Source organism: Etheostoma spectabile, chromosome 18 (assembly GCF_008692095.1).
Source record: "Etheostoma spectabile isolate EspeVRDwgs_2016 chromosome 18, UIUC_Espe_1.0, whole genome shotgun sequence".
NCBI lineage: Eukaryota > Metazoa > Chordata > Actinopteri > Perciformes > Percidae > Etheostoma > Etheostoma spectabile.
In genome coordinates, this window is record NC_045750.1 from 9,239,116 (window position 1) to 9,253,786 (window position 14,671).

The 14,671-nt window shown below is 38.3% G+C and overlaps 2 protein-coding genes across 7 annotated transcripts; both read right to left on the bottom strand.

Annotated features, from left to right (window-relative positions):
* Positions 1-1,237: 1,237 nt before the first annotated feature.
* Positions 1,238-3,898, bottom strand: ttc32 (tetratricopeptide repeat domain 32). The gene is made up of 3 exons (XM_032542949.1): positions 3,742-3,898; positions 3,395-3,561; positions 1,238-1,442 (listed from the first exon to the last, which is right to left on the bottom strand). Exons 1-3 carry the CDS (start codon positions 3,858-3,860, stop codon positions 1,315-1,317), a joined length of 414 nt encoding a protein of 137 aa, XP_032398840.1. The 5' UTR covers positions 3,861-3,898; the 3' UTR covers positions 1,238-1,314.
* Positions 3,899-7,616: 3,718 nt separating this feature from the next.
* On the bottom strand, positions 7,617-14,559 carry matn3a (matrilin 3a). Of its 6 annotated transcripts, XM_032542941.1 has the most exons (7): positions 14,193-14,559; positions 12,254-12,763; positions 10,489-11,064; positions 9,148-9,273; positions 8,623-8,724; positions 8,354-8,423; positions 7,617-8,271 (listed from the first exon to the last, which is right to left on the bottom strand). In XM_032542941.1, exons 1-6 carry the CDS (start codon positions 14,359-14,361, stop codon positions 8,368-8,370), a joined length of 1,539 nt encoding a protein of 512 aa, XP_032398832.1. In that variant the 5' UTR covers positions 14,362-14,559; the 3' UTR covers positions 7,617-8,271; positions 8,354-8,367. The 6 variants fall into 6 exon arrangements, with proteins under 6 accessions (XP_032398832.1, XP_032398835.1, XP_032398833.1 ...); XM_032542944.1 differs by lacking the exon at positions 10,489-11,064; XM_032542942.1 differs by lacking the exon at positions 9,148-9,273.
* Between the last annotated feature and the right edge of the window lie 112 nt (positions 14,560-14,671).

A 14,671-nucleotide genomic window follows, 5' to 3' on the forward strand; every position in this document is an offset into this window, starting at 1 on the left:
GTGTTTGCACAGAAAACTGGGAAATCTGCATTTGGGAAAGATAAATACACATTAATCATTAGTGTGATAACAAGTTAATGTTCATTTATACATTTGTGTTTGGTATCAGAAATATATATATATATATATATATATATATATATATATACATATATATATATATGTGTGTATATATTTTCTTTTTGTGATTCTTTTTTTAAAAACATGTTTAAGAAATAAACAGTGACAAACAATTACAAACAATACACTGAGACGAAGAACGGAAAGGAAACTGGGAAATCTGCATTTGTGAAAGATGAATACACATTAATCATTAGTGTGATAACAATTTATGGTTCATACTGTATATACATTTGTGTTTGGTGTCAGAAATTTATATATGTATTCTTTTTGTGATCAAATAATACAAAAAACATATTTAACAAATAAACAGTGACAAACAAAACAATTACAAACAATACACTGAGACAAAGAACGCGTCCCAGGGCCAAAACAATAATAATAATAATTAAACAGAGGACAGACGGGAGGGAGGGAGACAAAACAACACACACAGAAACAGACACACACAAAACACATACATAAACAGACACACATGTATTTTAATTATTCAATACATTTCAGAAGAGGGGGACTACCTTTTCTTAAAACCACACACCACCTTGTAGAAAGCAGCTAACTGTGACCGGCCTTCAATTTAAGACACAAAACATGTTTTCTTTGCAGCTGAGAGACTTCTTATCATGACTGTATGCCAACACTTGACTGTGGTTTGTTTCTAGTGAAAAAACTCCTTCTAGTGTCTGCTAGATGGTGCACTAACAATTATTACTGACAGTAAAACTCAAAGATCATCTTTTTTTCTAGTGTGCCCGGGTCAATTAGACTGCGCTGTCCACTCATAGACATATACAGTGATATACTTCCATTTATGAGGCCATTATATTTTTTCCAACTGGAAGAGTCTTGAGTCAGTGCAGAAAGTGAATTGGCAATGCTCTGCTTAACTAAAATCCAAACACGTCGTGACTAATCCAGTGGGATGTCTTCTTCCTTCTTCTTTCATGTGTTGAAACTGCACGTTTTTGCAGCTAGTTTGATTGCTTGTGTTTTTTTTCTTGGTTTATTTTCATGCTGATATCTTCAAATAATCAAAGTGTTCATTTTCAGATCAAATAATGACTTCTTCATTTGTTGTATGACAGCTGTGCATAAATTAAAGTAAAAGGACAACTAATGAGAGAAAATACATCTTTTCTTTATTCACCAGATTTCAGAATATATAAAATATGTTCTCTATAGTTTATGAAGCTGTCAGTATCCCCTGTTTATCTTGTGCTGCTGGTCCAGAAGAGTCTGTTGCAGGCTCACTTTGGCATCTTCAAAACCCGGATTGAGCTGTAATGCTTGGTGGAAGTCCCTCTTGGCATCGTCGAAAAAACCTGTAAGGTAATAAAAAATTTAACATACATAATAAGTTTATGATTTGTAATGTACTGCCAAACTGGCTTGTTAGGAGTCAGCAGTTTTATTTTCTGCGCAGCATGAGCACGCTATCAGAGAATACACAGCTCCATCTAGTGTCGTAAAGAAGAATACATCAAACTGACTCCACACATCTCTGATCTATATCAAATGACAGCTGGTTAACTGAAGGAACAACACCAGTGACACCAGTATGCATTTGGATGAAAATGTAGCATTGTGCCAAAAAAGCCAAACAGGAAGCTTAGCTTGGATCTTGGTTCACTGAGCCAGTACCATGTGTTTTCCATTGATTGTATTACTAATCTTAGTATCTAGTGTCACAGCAAAAGGAGGATCATAGGAGTTTTTTTCTAATAGAAAGGTTGGCAATCTTATCTAGACCTTTCAGACAGTAATAAGGCAATATCAACACTTTAATGTCGAAGTGTCCTTGGGCAAGACACTGAACCCCGAGTTGCCCCCGGTGCTGTGCATCGGAGTGTGAATGTGTGTGAGTGTTTATCTGATGAGCAGGTGGCACCTTGTACGGCAGCCTCGGCCACAGTCTATGAATGTGTGTGAATGGTGAATGTTTCCTGTATGATGTAAAAAGCGCTTTGAGTAGTCGTTAAGACTAGAAAAGCGCTATATAAATACAGCACTTTTACATTTACACTTACAATGTAACCCAAGATCACTGTTACAGATACCCAGTGCAGGCTACTTCTTTTATCTCCACTGCAATCGTATTAATAAATCCTGATTTTTGAGGAACTTGATGTGTTTTTACAGTCGTCGTACTGTCCAAATTTGAATTTGATAAAAATTAAACTGTACTAAACTGAACTACTATCCATTACATTTACAGATAGGTGACAAATTAAAGGATATAACAGCAGCATGTGTCTTGATAAGGCGCTGGGCCATCATGAGCCAACAAAACAGCTTCAATGATCTTTGTCATGGAGTCTACAACCCTACTGAAGGGATAAACACCTCCTGCATCATTGCATGGACAGATTGTAGATGCATTAATGAGTCAAGATGAGTTAACTCTAATTTTTTTATTTGTTTAATGCTATTCCGATCTGTAACATTCTTTATGTATACCTTTGTTGGGACAAAATCATCCACCATCCACCAACCATCATCAAAGTGTTAACCATTTTACTACATTGACTACAATAAAATGTTGGAACGGTGCCACTGGATCCAATGTTTAAATGTGCACACCACATCAGATGTTCAGTGTGCCAACGTCACCACTCTTTAAAACATATTCCCTCATTTGGTGTGATGGTCATGCTGGTGGAGAGCACTGTCTAACAGGGGTGCACGATTCAGAAAATGTCACGGTTTGATATTGGTTTATTTGAGCATGCAAATGTAGATACTTTTCCCCCCCGAAAAAATTGGAATTCTATGAATCCATTTTGAATCTGTAGAGTTTGAATCGCGATACCAATGTGAATCTATTTTTTTTGCACACCCCTACTGTCTAATATACTTGTCCAAAATCCCTCATAGGTGCTAAACTGGTTTGAGATCTGGTGGCTGTCATAGGCCAGCATGTCGTTAAAATAATTTTCATGCTGATCAAACATCTGCACACCAGCATCTGTATGGTTTATTTTCTTTAAAAAAATATATATTTTCTTATTTTCTTGTAATTTCTTACATTTATACATACAAGTTGTCTGGCATGGATTTTGTATGTTTAACTCCATTATTATATATTTGTTTCACTTTCGACTTTTTTCAAACGAAACAAAAGGGAAAAAATATTGGAACATCATAAATTTGACATTTATTTTAAAGGAGACCGGAAGTTACTCAGTTTGTTCTGTCAGGCTTGACGATGACAGCTGTCTGCTGTGTGTCCTTACCATAGACTGTATATTAATCATATACAGTCTATGGCGCTTACCTAGTCTATAGTGAATGAGTCCTCTGTTGTAGAAAGGTGTTTCAAACCGGCTGTCAGTCTGTATAGCGGAGGTGTAGTCCTCCACTGCTTCATGAAAATCCACCCGGAGGTACTTTATCTGCCCGCGGTTGTTATAAGCAATGGCCAAGTCACTGGCTTCACATTCCCTGTGGAAACATCATATGGCACCACCGTTGCAATAAAATGACACCGAAGAGAGAGAGAAACAGACTTAGCCTTAGCTAACAGTTAGCAATAGCCGGGTCACAGAATTTGGTGGTTACTTGACTAGCCACAGTGGCTAACTGTTGGCTAGTTTTACATCTCCAAAAATGAACAAACAGTACCTGGACTGTAAGCAGGAAGAGATAAACTTTGAGTACATTTCTTCTGCACGTTTATAATTACGTCTTTTAAACTCAGAGTGAGCATATTCAAGTATTTGGGGATTATTATCTTCCTCCATGGTTTGATGTGTTTTTTTTCCAACTGCGGATGTGACGTCACTCAAGAGTCCGTCCAATCAGACGTGGTTTGTTAACATGCGTAAACACTGTTTTTCAATGGCATCTCATATTGCTTAGTTATCCCTTTGATTGTACTTATATTAAAGTTATTATTATTATTATTATTAATATTATTATTATTATTATTACTAAAGTTTATTCAGATAGGGACATATACAAAAAAACATAGATAAGCTTAAACAGTCATCTGATGTATATCATAATGTTTTTAGTTGAAGCTAATTTACGACACTTGTCCCTAGTAGACATCATTTTATTATTATTATTATTATTATTATTATTATTATTATTATAAACTAGTATCCTCATGTATCTCAGTATTATTTCATGTTAGACAGCCAAATAATGTGAATAAAATGCAGACTGAAGTGTGTAGCTGATTTATAACGTGTAAAAGGTTAGAGTTTTTTTGCAACAGCAGGTGGCAGACTTGACTCAAATCTCATTAAAACAGGGCAGTGAAGCCACCTGTGCAAGTTCAAATTCAATTTTGTAAACAGAGGTGGAAGAAGTATTCAAATGCTTTACTTTAGTAAAACTACTAATACCACACAGTAAAAATATTTTGTTACAAGTAAAGTTCCCGCATTGAAAATGGTACTTGAGTAAAAGTATGTAAGTAGCATCAGGAAAATGTAAAAGTAAAAGTACTCAATACAGAAGAAATACACATTTTAGAGACTGTAAAGGATCAAAACTGAGTGTGTTTAAAGCAAAGGATGTGATAAGAGACTCAAACATCTGACACACCAGTCTCAGAACAGTGTGGACACTCGCTGCAGTAAACGCAACAAAGAGGCAACCCATAAGCAAACTCGTGAGAAATTCTTAAACGATATCCCAGGGGAAGAAGTCAACTGTCCTGGTGAAGAATGACACCCTAAGGAAGCAGAGGTCGCTCAGTACCCGTGCACTTCCCTGTTGCGGCCCATTTATCTCCAGACTGTGTAAACCAGTTGAAACGGATCAAACGGAGACCGGTTTGACCCAGAGGACGAGGATGTGTAGGCTTGGTTGTTGACACTGCCAGAAAAATTGCAATAACACCAACCTGGAAATTAAGCAAGAAAGTAAGCTGTATGCCATTACATCACATGAATCAAGGGGTTTAAGCATCCCAAAACAGCCAAACCATGAATGAGATGAGAAAGTACACATCTCAGAATTCATTAAATACCAAGACTCAAGTGCTTTTTTTCTGAATACAAATGAGACAGGATTACCTGGTTGCACTGTGTTCATCATTAGAGGTCAGATTTGTTTATTTGAGGCCACCTAAAACTCCATGCAGCTATGGAAAGTCTTTAAAGGTTTATTTTGGCAAGGATAACCTGGACAGACTGTTATGTTTAGCAGCCCGGGGAGCTGGCACTTCTTCTTGCGCCCTAAATGTTGCTGTTTGCTGAGAGAATTAACACAAAGTATCAAAGTCCACTTTGGTCTGGCAGAACCAGGACACACATCCATCACACACACACTCCTCATCAACACTGACAGGCACACAGCACCACCACACTGCATTTTTAGCATTACAGTTCACTAGCCTACTGTCAGTTCAACCAAAGACTATAGCATCTATTTCAGTTTGGTACACCCACAGTTCATTTAAAAAAAAAAAAAAAAAAAAATGCAGTTATGTTTGTACTAAGGAGGTAATTCCTGCTACATTTGAGGTCGGATATGGCAGGAAAACAAAACAAGATCAAGATGCACATAAAATGGATTTGACAAAGAACATCTTACCTCAAGGTCCACTCACTAGCTTTTGCCAAAGCTTTCAACCACACTTTCTTCAGCAGCTGGAGTTGTTAATTACAGTACTTTTTCCAAGGTCAGGAATGAACTCGTACTAAAAATAAAAACAGCTGGTACAGAATATTTCAAATATTTTAAAGTCTGTTTTTTGTCAGGTGCCTATTTTTCTCTGGAGACAAACTTATTCTCTTAACAAAAAACATTAATTTATTATTTGCAAGTGAAACAAACTACAAACAAACGAGGGAATTAAAAGGCAGTTTAAAAGAACACGATATTTTGAGTACAATTATTTCAAGTTTACAGGGACAGGTTTCTTTGACGCTCATGTTTACATCCACATTAATGCAGTAAAATATATACTTGATTTGTTTTACCAAACACAGTTGGACTTTATTTTGTTGACTTCCTGTTGTCCATTTAATTATAATGTTTTACTTGTTATTATTAGCAATGTTCTACCTCAGTGTTAGTATCATCATATCATAAGTATTTATCTTCATTAAACATTAGAGTATCAATCTTCTCATCTAACTTTTGGCAAGAATGACCATTACTATTTGTGAGGATTGTTATCGATGGTTTATTATTATAAGGTTACAGGGGGAAAAACCTGCCCTTTGTGACCCTTACAAAATCAAAATTATCAATGAAACAGAAGACTGTTAAATTCTTCAAGTTCAAGTTTAACCTCAACTTGTCTCACTAAAAGCTTCTGACCAGGGACCCATTGCACCAAACGTTATGTCTTTATGTCTTTTCCACTTCTCAGAGGTGTGTGAGTCCCATTCATCTTGTTCCACTTAAACACCGGTGGGCTCACCTTCCCGTGTGTGTGGCAACCATGAAAGCCACTGAAATAGCGAACAAACACAAAAACAGCTGTCTGGTTAAAGAAAGGAGGGATAGGATCCAAACCAGACTCAAGGTAAACGTTGGCGTGTTGACTCTCTACCTCGCACAGACAGAGCAGACAGAGAAGCTCTGTTGTCAGCGCTGTTTCAGGCAAACACGCCAACTCATTCCAGAGGTTACATGATGACCCCTGTCTGTTTTTTTTTCTGGCACCCCTAAAGGCGTAAAACAGAGATGATGGTGATGACAGAGTAGAAAACAAATGGTGGTTTTGGAAAGTCCTCTGAATTTTTTTTATAAACTGAGATTGGTCAAATTACCAGCTCCGCTCAGTCGTGGTTGCATCTTAGACTCTTTATTTTGTACGTAGGGTTTAGGGTTAGGAAGTGATCTTCCTCTGACACTTTTGTGAAGCCAGAGTAAATTCTAACACATTGTTAATAGAGATGTCAGAGCTCAACCGTCATGTTTACCTTTCTATATTGACACAGAAATACATATATGCCATTGAAATGTACAGTTATATAAGATAGACTGTTATATAATGCCTCCTTTGTGTCCACTAAAAACAGATTTTAGAGCGACAGGTTGACCCTGCCAAATACTTTATACAGAATGAACCTTTATCTTCATAAAGGTTTCATAAAGACACAATGTGGGATTCATCTTAATTATATATTTTTTATGAAGGGAATGTATTAAGTAAATTTGAATATAAAAACAGAAATACTAAAACTCAAAAGTGTACGCTTATTAGTAGTTCATGTATTATAAGGAAATTTGATAATGAAACTAAGCCACATTTTTTAGTATTTCTGGTCAGCACTTTTTTAAGCATTATCCATTCAATTAATTTGTCATTACCTTTCTACATAGAACTGGTAGTTTTCACTGTTAGTGGTGGACTCTGCCATTCCAACAATGGATTGAAATCTCTTTGCACAATGAATTCTCAAGGCTTGGTGCATCCATGTAATCCAGAGTTACAGTTTCGCTGTTCAGCCTTTTCTAGCCCCAGTAGATTTTGTTAGAAAGTGTGATTTCACACATAATATCGTCATTAAGAGCTCAAAAAGACAACAGTGTGCACAACTACCTCCTTTGGGATTATTTTATTGTCCAATGTGTTTGCATGGTTACATTTATAATTCTTAGCAAACATGAAATGTCATCTCATAACATTCACAGATACAGAAGATGAACAATTCTATAACTCATGATACAACAAAAAAACTTTTGACAGTAAAATTGTTGTCATAGAGAGGCTATAATAAAGAAAATATGCAAAAATATGTTAAGTATTAAACATTTTACTGGTTGAATGCTTTGAAACATAAAGACGTGTCTATCAAAATTGTTATCTAAGTAAATACATTTTGATATTTCATTATAACTAATATATACACAATATGCAACTTTGTACAAACAGGACACATAAAAACAATACAGAAGAAACCATAGAAATAACACTTGTTTAACATACGTTATACTATGATCATAGGTGTTTAGAAGAAATAGTGTAAGTAGCTTAAAGTAGCTTTAACTGCAGTTTAAAAAATATTGCATTAACGACAAGCACACATTCAAATGCGGATATTGTTACAGTCAGCAACTTGAGGGATATTCGTTTATGAATCACAGCTTCACTCCTTCTGTGGTTGAAGTCCATACAGTAGTTGTGGGAGGGTGGATGACAGGAAGCACATGTCCATGTCCAGGAAGTAAACCAGCGAACCGTCTCTGCAGAAAGTAATAAAAACAAAAAGGTCAAACTGTGTGGTGGGTGGGCGGCTTTTACTACAACTCGCCTGTGCACTCTTACCGTTGTGTCCAGCTTTAAGCACGGCCCACCATGATCTCCAGACGCTCGATTCTCCCAGACACATCGGCTAGTGAGATCCGTTAAGGAAACTCATTTTCAAACACATTTACAGGCACAATGAAATGAAACGAAATGAAAACATAGACAAGACACACTGTTACATTACATATCAATAACATCGCCAGCAGGTGGAAAGAATCAGCTTTCACCTTAGCGAATTGTGCTGTTTATAATAAAATGTCTTCCATCTGAAACAACAGGAAGGATATGCTTGGCTGTGAGCTGCTGGATGGCAGCCTGTGTCTGCTTCTGGAAAGCCAGTCTGGCTTCACATTTACAGGGATCCTCCACCACCACCGCCGCCTTCATCTCTTTGCCGGGAGAAAGCAAATTTCACATAAGTCTGACAGATCATGTAGAGAGTGGAAAACCACACACAGTGCCACCCACTCGACTTTTTCCAACTGGGCTGCTGTTCAAGAACAAACCAAAGCTTGACCGTACACTTTCCAAAAATATTCTACAATATTAATTTACCATTGCCATTTTGCCACAACAATAATACAGTACTAGTGAATCAATTCTATAATATTACCCGATAATTGTCCAACAAATGCTACAGCCAACAGGGAATTGTATAGTCAGGAATTATGCACCAGTTGGTTGTGATGTTGTGAAGGCCTGCTTATAGGCCAAACATATTGCTTTGAAAACTTTTACACATACTTTTAGCAGCATTAATAACAGAGTAAAAAGTCACATTTGCTGCAGGAATCCACACAGTATGTTCTTACGTTTCTGGGAACATGTTTTCTTGTCCGCATTCAAGATAAAATCTTTCCGGCACTGGCAGTAATAAGAGGCATTGCTGTTGACACATATGTGTTGGCAGTCATGTCCCATGGCACAGGGGTCCAGACCTGGAATAAGCCGAGGTTAAGCGATGGCGCTGTCAAGATGGCAGCATAGGTACAGTTTCATGTGGTAGCACACAGTCAACTAAAGGTAGGCAGTTTGTGATAAGTAAGTAAGATGGCTGCAAAAATCCCCTAAATCAATTGATGGTTATTAGCATCTCTTTCTAATGTTGACGAAAAGGAATAAAATCAGTTATTTCTAATTCAATTTATAAAATATATTTTGTTGTATATTGTATATTTTTGTATGAGTTCAAAAGTTCTATTGTGTTTGTACTTGACCACATGTCGCTTGTGGTGGAAAACTTTGTTCATACACCTTCACCACATCTCAGCCAAGGTCATTTGCGAACTGCTTAGCTTCACTGTGTGTTGGACAACACAGGTAAAATCACAGAACCCTGAAGTTCAACAGTAATGACAGTTACATGGACAAATTATCTCATAAGTACCAGGGGGACAAGACAAACAACAGACAGCAACATGGAAAGAAACAAACATAGGAGAACCTCATTTGTCCAAAATCTTTGAAGTTTGTGTACAGTAGTGGATCAAAATCAAGCTATTCAAATACATCATTGTGATCAGTGAATTGCCTCAGATAATTGACATTTTCACACATTTCACCAGCAACAAAGAGTGCTTTTTAGAATGCTATGCATGTAGACAAGTGTATAATATGTAGGTTGTTTTATGTCAGAAGAAAGCCAAACCATATAAAGAATAAAGTCTATGCATGTGTTATTATTTAAGTGTATTTCAGTTATAATTGTATTAGTTTGGATGCCATATTTTCCAGATTGGTTTGAAAAAATGAGGTTCTAGCCTACTGTGCGTTTAAATCGTTTCAAATAAAAGGGGATAAACTCAAAGCATCAAAGCAACATAATGAGGCTTTGATCGCAAAACACATTACTAACAATCACCATGTACAATGTTTTGCTTAAAATGAAGTTGAAAGTTCAGGGCTGCACAGTCCAAATACTTTCCACTGGTTTAACTTGGCAACTACAAGCAGGTTCTAGTGCCGACATCTGCAGTCCATGTGGGGGTTGAGAGGATCTGGTATTTTTCCTCATGAATTTAAATTCACCATTAACACAGTACATGATCAATAATTTGCAACAAAACCCCCTGTAGACTGTAGGTGCCCCTTACAGAGGAACTAGAACCAGGGTTAATGCTGGAAAAAAGGCCTCACGGGTCTCTTTGTCCTACCGCACAGTGTCTCCTTGAACTTTGAGGTGAGCTTCTCGATCACGCCGTAGGTCTCCACATAGAAGACATGGTCCTCCAGAGGGATGCTGGCCATCAGCTGCAGGGAGCGCATGTCAGCTCGGTCTACCCCGACAGCGTAGATCTCAATGCCTGAAGCCCGAGCTGCAGCAGACACCTCCTCCACCTGGTCCTGTGGTCTCCCATCTGTCACAATGATGGCTACTTTGGTGACTTTCCTGGAGCGAGGCCGGGCTCCAGACTCCTCAGTGAAGGCTTCATTCACTGCGGTCTTGATGGCGAGGCCCGTCATGGTGCCGGCTGCCAAGGGCCCGATGCGGGAGATGGCTTTCTTCATGTCGGGTTTGTTGAAGTGGCTTTTGAGGAGGAACTCGATCTTGACCGTGCTGGCGTAGTTAACCACAGCCACTCTGGTGGCGTCCGAGCCAATGTCCAACGTGTCGACCATGTCAGCCAGGAAAATCTTCACCTTCTCAAACTCCCCAGGACGCACGCTGCGAGAACTGTCAATGATAAAGACCAGGTCCAGGGTACGGCTCCTACACTGAGAATCTGTCTCTGGTGATCAATCAAACCATGGCACGATTAAGTCCATTTCATACTCAAAATAACCCAGTTCATTATTCAGACAAACATCCAAGCTTGTTGGTTAAACTGTCACAGCGAGAACAAAACACAGAACACTTCGGGATACACAACACACGTTCCTATGGTAACCAAAAGGAAACTGTTGTGCATCGCTGCAGTGGTAAAAATAAAAGCTTTTGGTCGTGGCAAAATGATATAGTATGTCATAAAACACATATCATTTCAGTGTTTCAACACTCCATCATAGACGAATCATCGGACTTATCCTTTTATCTCAATTCCCTGAATGAAAAGGATGATGATGTCCACATATAAAAAGTGAAATCACATCTAAAGATAGAGACAGTGTTAGGAGCCCTGCCTGTCCAATCACATACACATATACTAAAATACACTTCTGCAGTTCAGTGTAAGATCCTCTCTGCTTTTTCAAATCAAAAATATTTTAATTACAAAAATGAGCATTAGCTTTGTCTCATTTTAAACGTCAAATGCATGTTTCAAATTGGCCTGTTTTTTTTTGTTTTTTTTTAGCTTTTAGTTTCCAGACATCTTAATCTTTGTCCACATCTCATCAATTCAGAAATGATGAATAATGTGAAAAGTCTGTTTAGAAAGCTACTTATTTTGTCTCCTACCACTAAAACACATTCACATTCAATTATATTACTTTTAAATAATATGACATCTGCTTTAAAGGAATAGTTTGTCATTTAGGGAAATGCACTTATTTGTTATTAAATGAAAAGATTCACACCACTGTCATGTCTGTACAGTAGGCCTAAATATGAAGCTACAGCCAGCAGCCGCTTAGCTTAACTTAGAACAAAGACTCATTCATTTTTTCTAGATTAAGTGTTGATTATTTAGCATTGCAGGAGCTGGTAGATGGATTTTTTTGTTTCCTTCGTTTCCAGTCTTTATGCTAAGCTAAGATAAGCGCCTGCTGGCTTTAGCTTTACATTTAACAGACAGATTTGAGAGTGGTGTCGATTTTCTCATCACGCTCTTAAAAAGTCTATACATTCCTTTAAAATGACATCTGCTTGAAGTAACGTTTGCATGCTTCTATTCTTTCTCAGAGCGAAAGCAAACAGGTCTGACCTGGAAAGCATTGAGGATTTGGGTTGGAAAGCAAACCTGACTGGTAATGTTCTACCTGTCTCCACAGGACTGATGGTGGTGATGAAGCCGCTTTGGGTACTGACCGGTAGCGTCACAGGAGCCGTGGTCTCCACCGGCAGCACAGTGGTCACCACCACTGGCAGGATGGTTGTCACTGGTGCTACTGGAGTTGCTGGCAGAGTGGGCTGCACTGTTGGCTCTGGTAGAGTTGGAGGGACGGTAGGAAGGTGTACCACAGGTGGTGTTGGTACTGTTGGGTCTGACTTTATTGGACATGGACCTTTTGATTTATAAGGGAATTGGCCTTTGAGCCTTTGATGGGGATGGTGGGCTACTGGTGGAGACAGCCCTTTGTATGTGTGGTGCATTTGGGGTGCAACTGGCCCTTTGTATCTGTAGTGATAGGGCGGCATGGGGACTGAGGGCCTGTGGTAAGTCACTGGAGGAAACAGAGGCATAGGTCGATACACTACCGGTGGAGGGATCCTTGGTGGCTGGTTGTGGTAGTGATACCCTCCTCTATACGTGTAATCACTTCTGTGAACTACAGGGCCACCAGAAAGGAAAAGTGATAGAGAACATAAGTAGGTTGAAAGTACAGGAAAGGTGTGTAAGTTGACATTGTAAAGTTAAAGTGAAATATACAATAACAACAACAGACAGACAAATTATTAGTTGAAGCATGAGTGTAAGTTCAGCCACCTGGGTTGTTTGCAACAAGCTGGGATTATCCTGTTCTATGACACTTGTGAAACACCCATTCAGAAACTTCACATTGCATGCACGTTATGTTTGAGGAAAGTGTAAAATCCTGTTGTTATACTACCGGTCAGATTACATTTTTGAAAGAGGAAATAACTATTCTGGCTTGGCCAGGTCTTGCCTATAACATTTTATTTTCAAAAGTATGTTTTAAAATGCCTTACATTACAAAACAGTCAGCATTATTTTTATGTAAACAAATCCTAACTTCAATTCAACAAGTCTCATAGCAGATGTGAAATGTAATGTAATTTACTCAAGTACTATACTTGAGTACAGTGTTTAGGGACTTGTAATTTACTTTAACACTTCCAGTTTATGGTAGCCTACTTCTACATTTGAGAGGAAAATATTGTACTTTTTACTCCACTACATTGATTTGACAATTGCAGTTATTAGTTACTTTGCAAAATACCAATTTACACACAACCAACGATGAGTCTGACTAACTACGACATTAAAATAATGCTTACACATACAGCAAATAATCCTAGAATCTGATATATTGTAAAATAACACAACACTGATATGGGCTAGTTGTCTGCATAAACAAGTACTTTTTACTTTGCTGATAAAACTTAGTTAAGTTTTAATGCAGGACTTTCACTTGTAATAGTGTTTTTAGGGGTGAAGAAGTTTTAATGTCTTGAACTTGGATTAATGGATAGATGATTATTGGAGAAGAAAGAAGAACAAAAAGTTATGCAATGCCAATTTGTGTTAATATTTTGGACTTTTCTCAACTATTTGATATTTATATTGTTAAATGTTGAAGAGTTTTACCAATTGGGCCTAACGTTGTTAAATTGAACTGTTAACAACTCGCGATATCCTTGTAGAAAAAAAGAGGCAGGTCTAGATACTGCCTTATTATTAGGGGTCACAAGCCAAATCTATGCAATGCGTTTAACATGCTTAAAAAAGTAAACTCTTAATTTGAAAAGTAACCGTAACCACAGCTGTCAAATAAACTAGAAGAGTAAAAAGTACAATTTCTCTCAATGAAATGTAGGGAAGTTTAAAGTGGCCTAATATACAAGTAGCCTAAATCAGAACTGTAAATGTAGGCTACTTAATTACTTTCCACCACTGGTGTTATTGTACTGCTGCTACTTAAGTAAAACACACTGCTTCCACCACTGTAATAAAGTACCAACTAAAACTGAAAGTATTCATAAAGGATTTGGAATACAAGTATAAGTAAAACTTACTTGCAGGGTCCAGGGTCCTGGACGGTGGTCGGCCATTATTTCTGGTTTGTGCGTGGCTCTGCGCGGCGATCAGCTGATGATCCCACGCATTGAGCTGGTATGTGGCCAGAACATCAGACAGCAGCAGCGCAGCCCACAACAAGAGGCTCCAGAGGGAAGACTTCATCATTATCTGCACGCAGAGTCCTCCGGTGGTCTGCCCTGTGCCTGCTCTGTCTCAGAGGGTGCTGCTCAGCAGGGGTCTGACCGCCTCCACATATGAGGGCCCCCAGTCCGACGCGTCAAACCGTCTACCCAATCCAAGGCTGGGACAAGACCTCCAGGCCACCGTAAAAGAAGGTATGGAGGACGTTATACGACTCAAATTTCTGTCACGTTATATCCCCCCCCCATATCCAATTTGCTTCAGATCCGAAGCTAGGATTTCACAGATTTTCAAGGAGGTTTTTAGATCACGCGTCCCCCAAACGCACCACTTT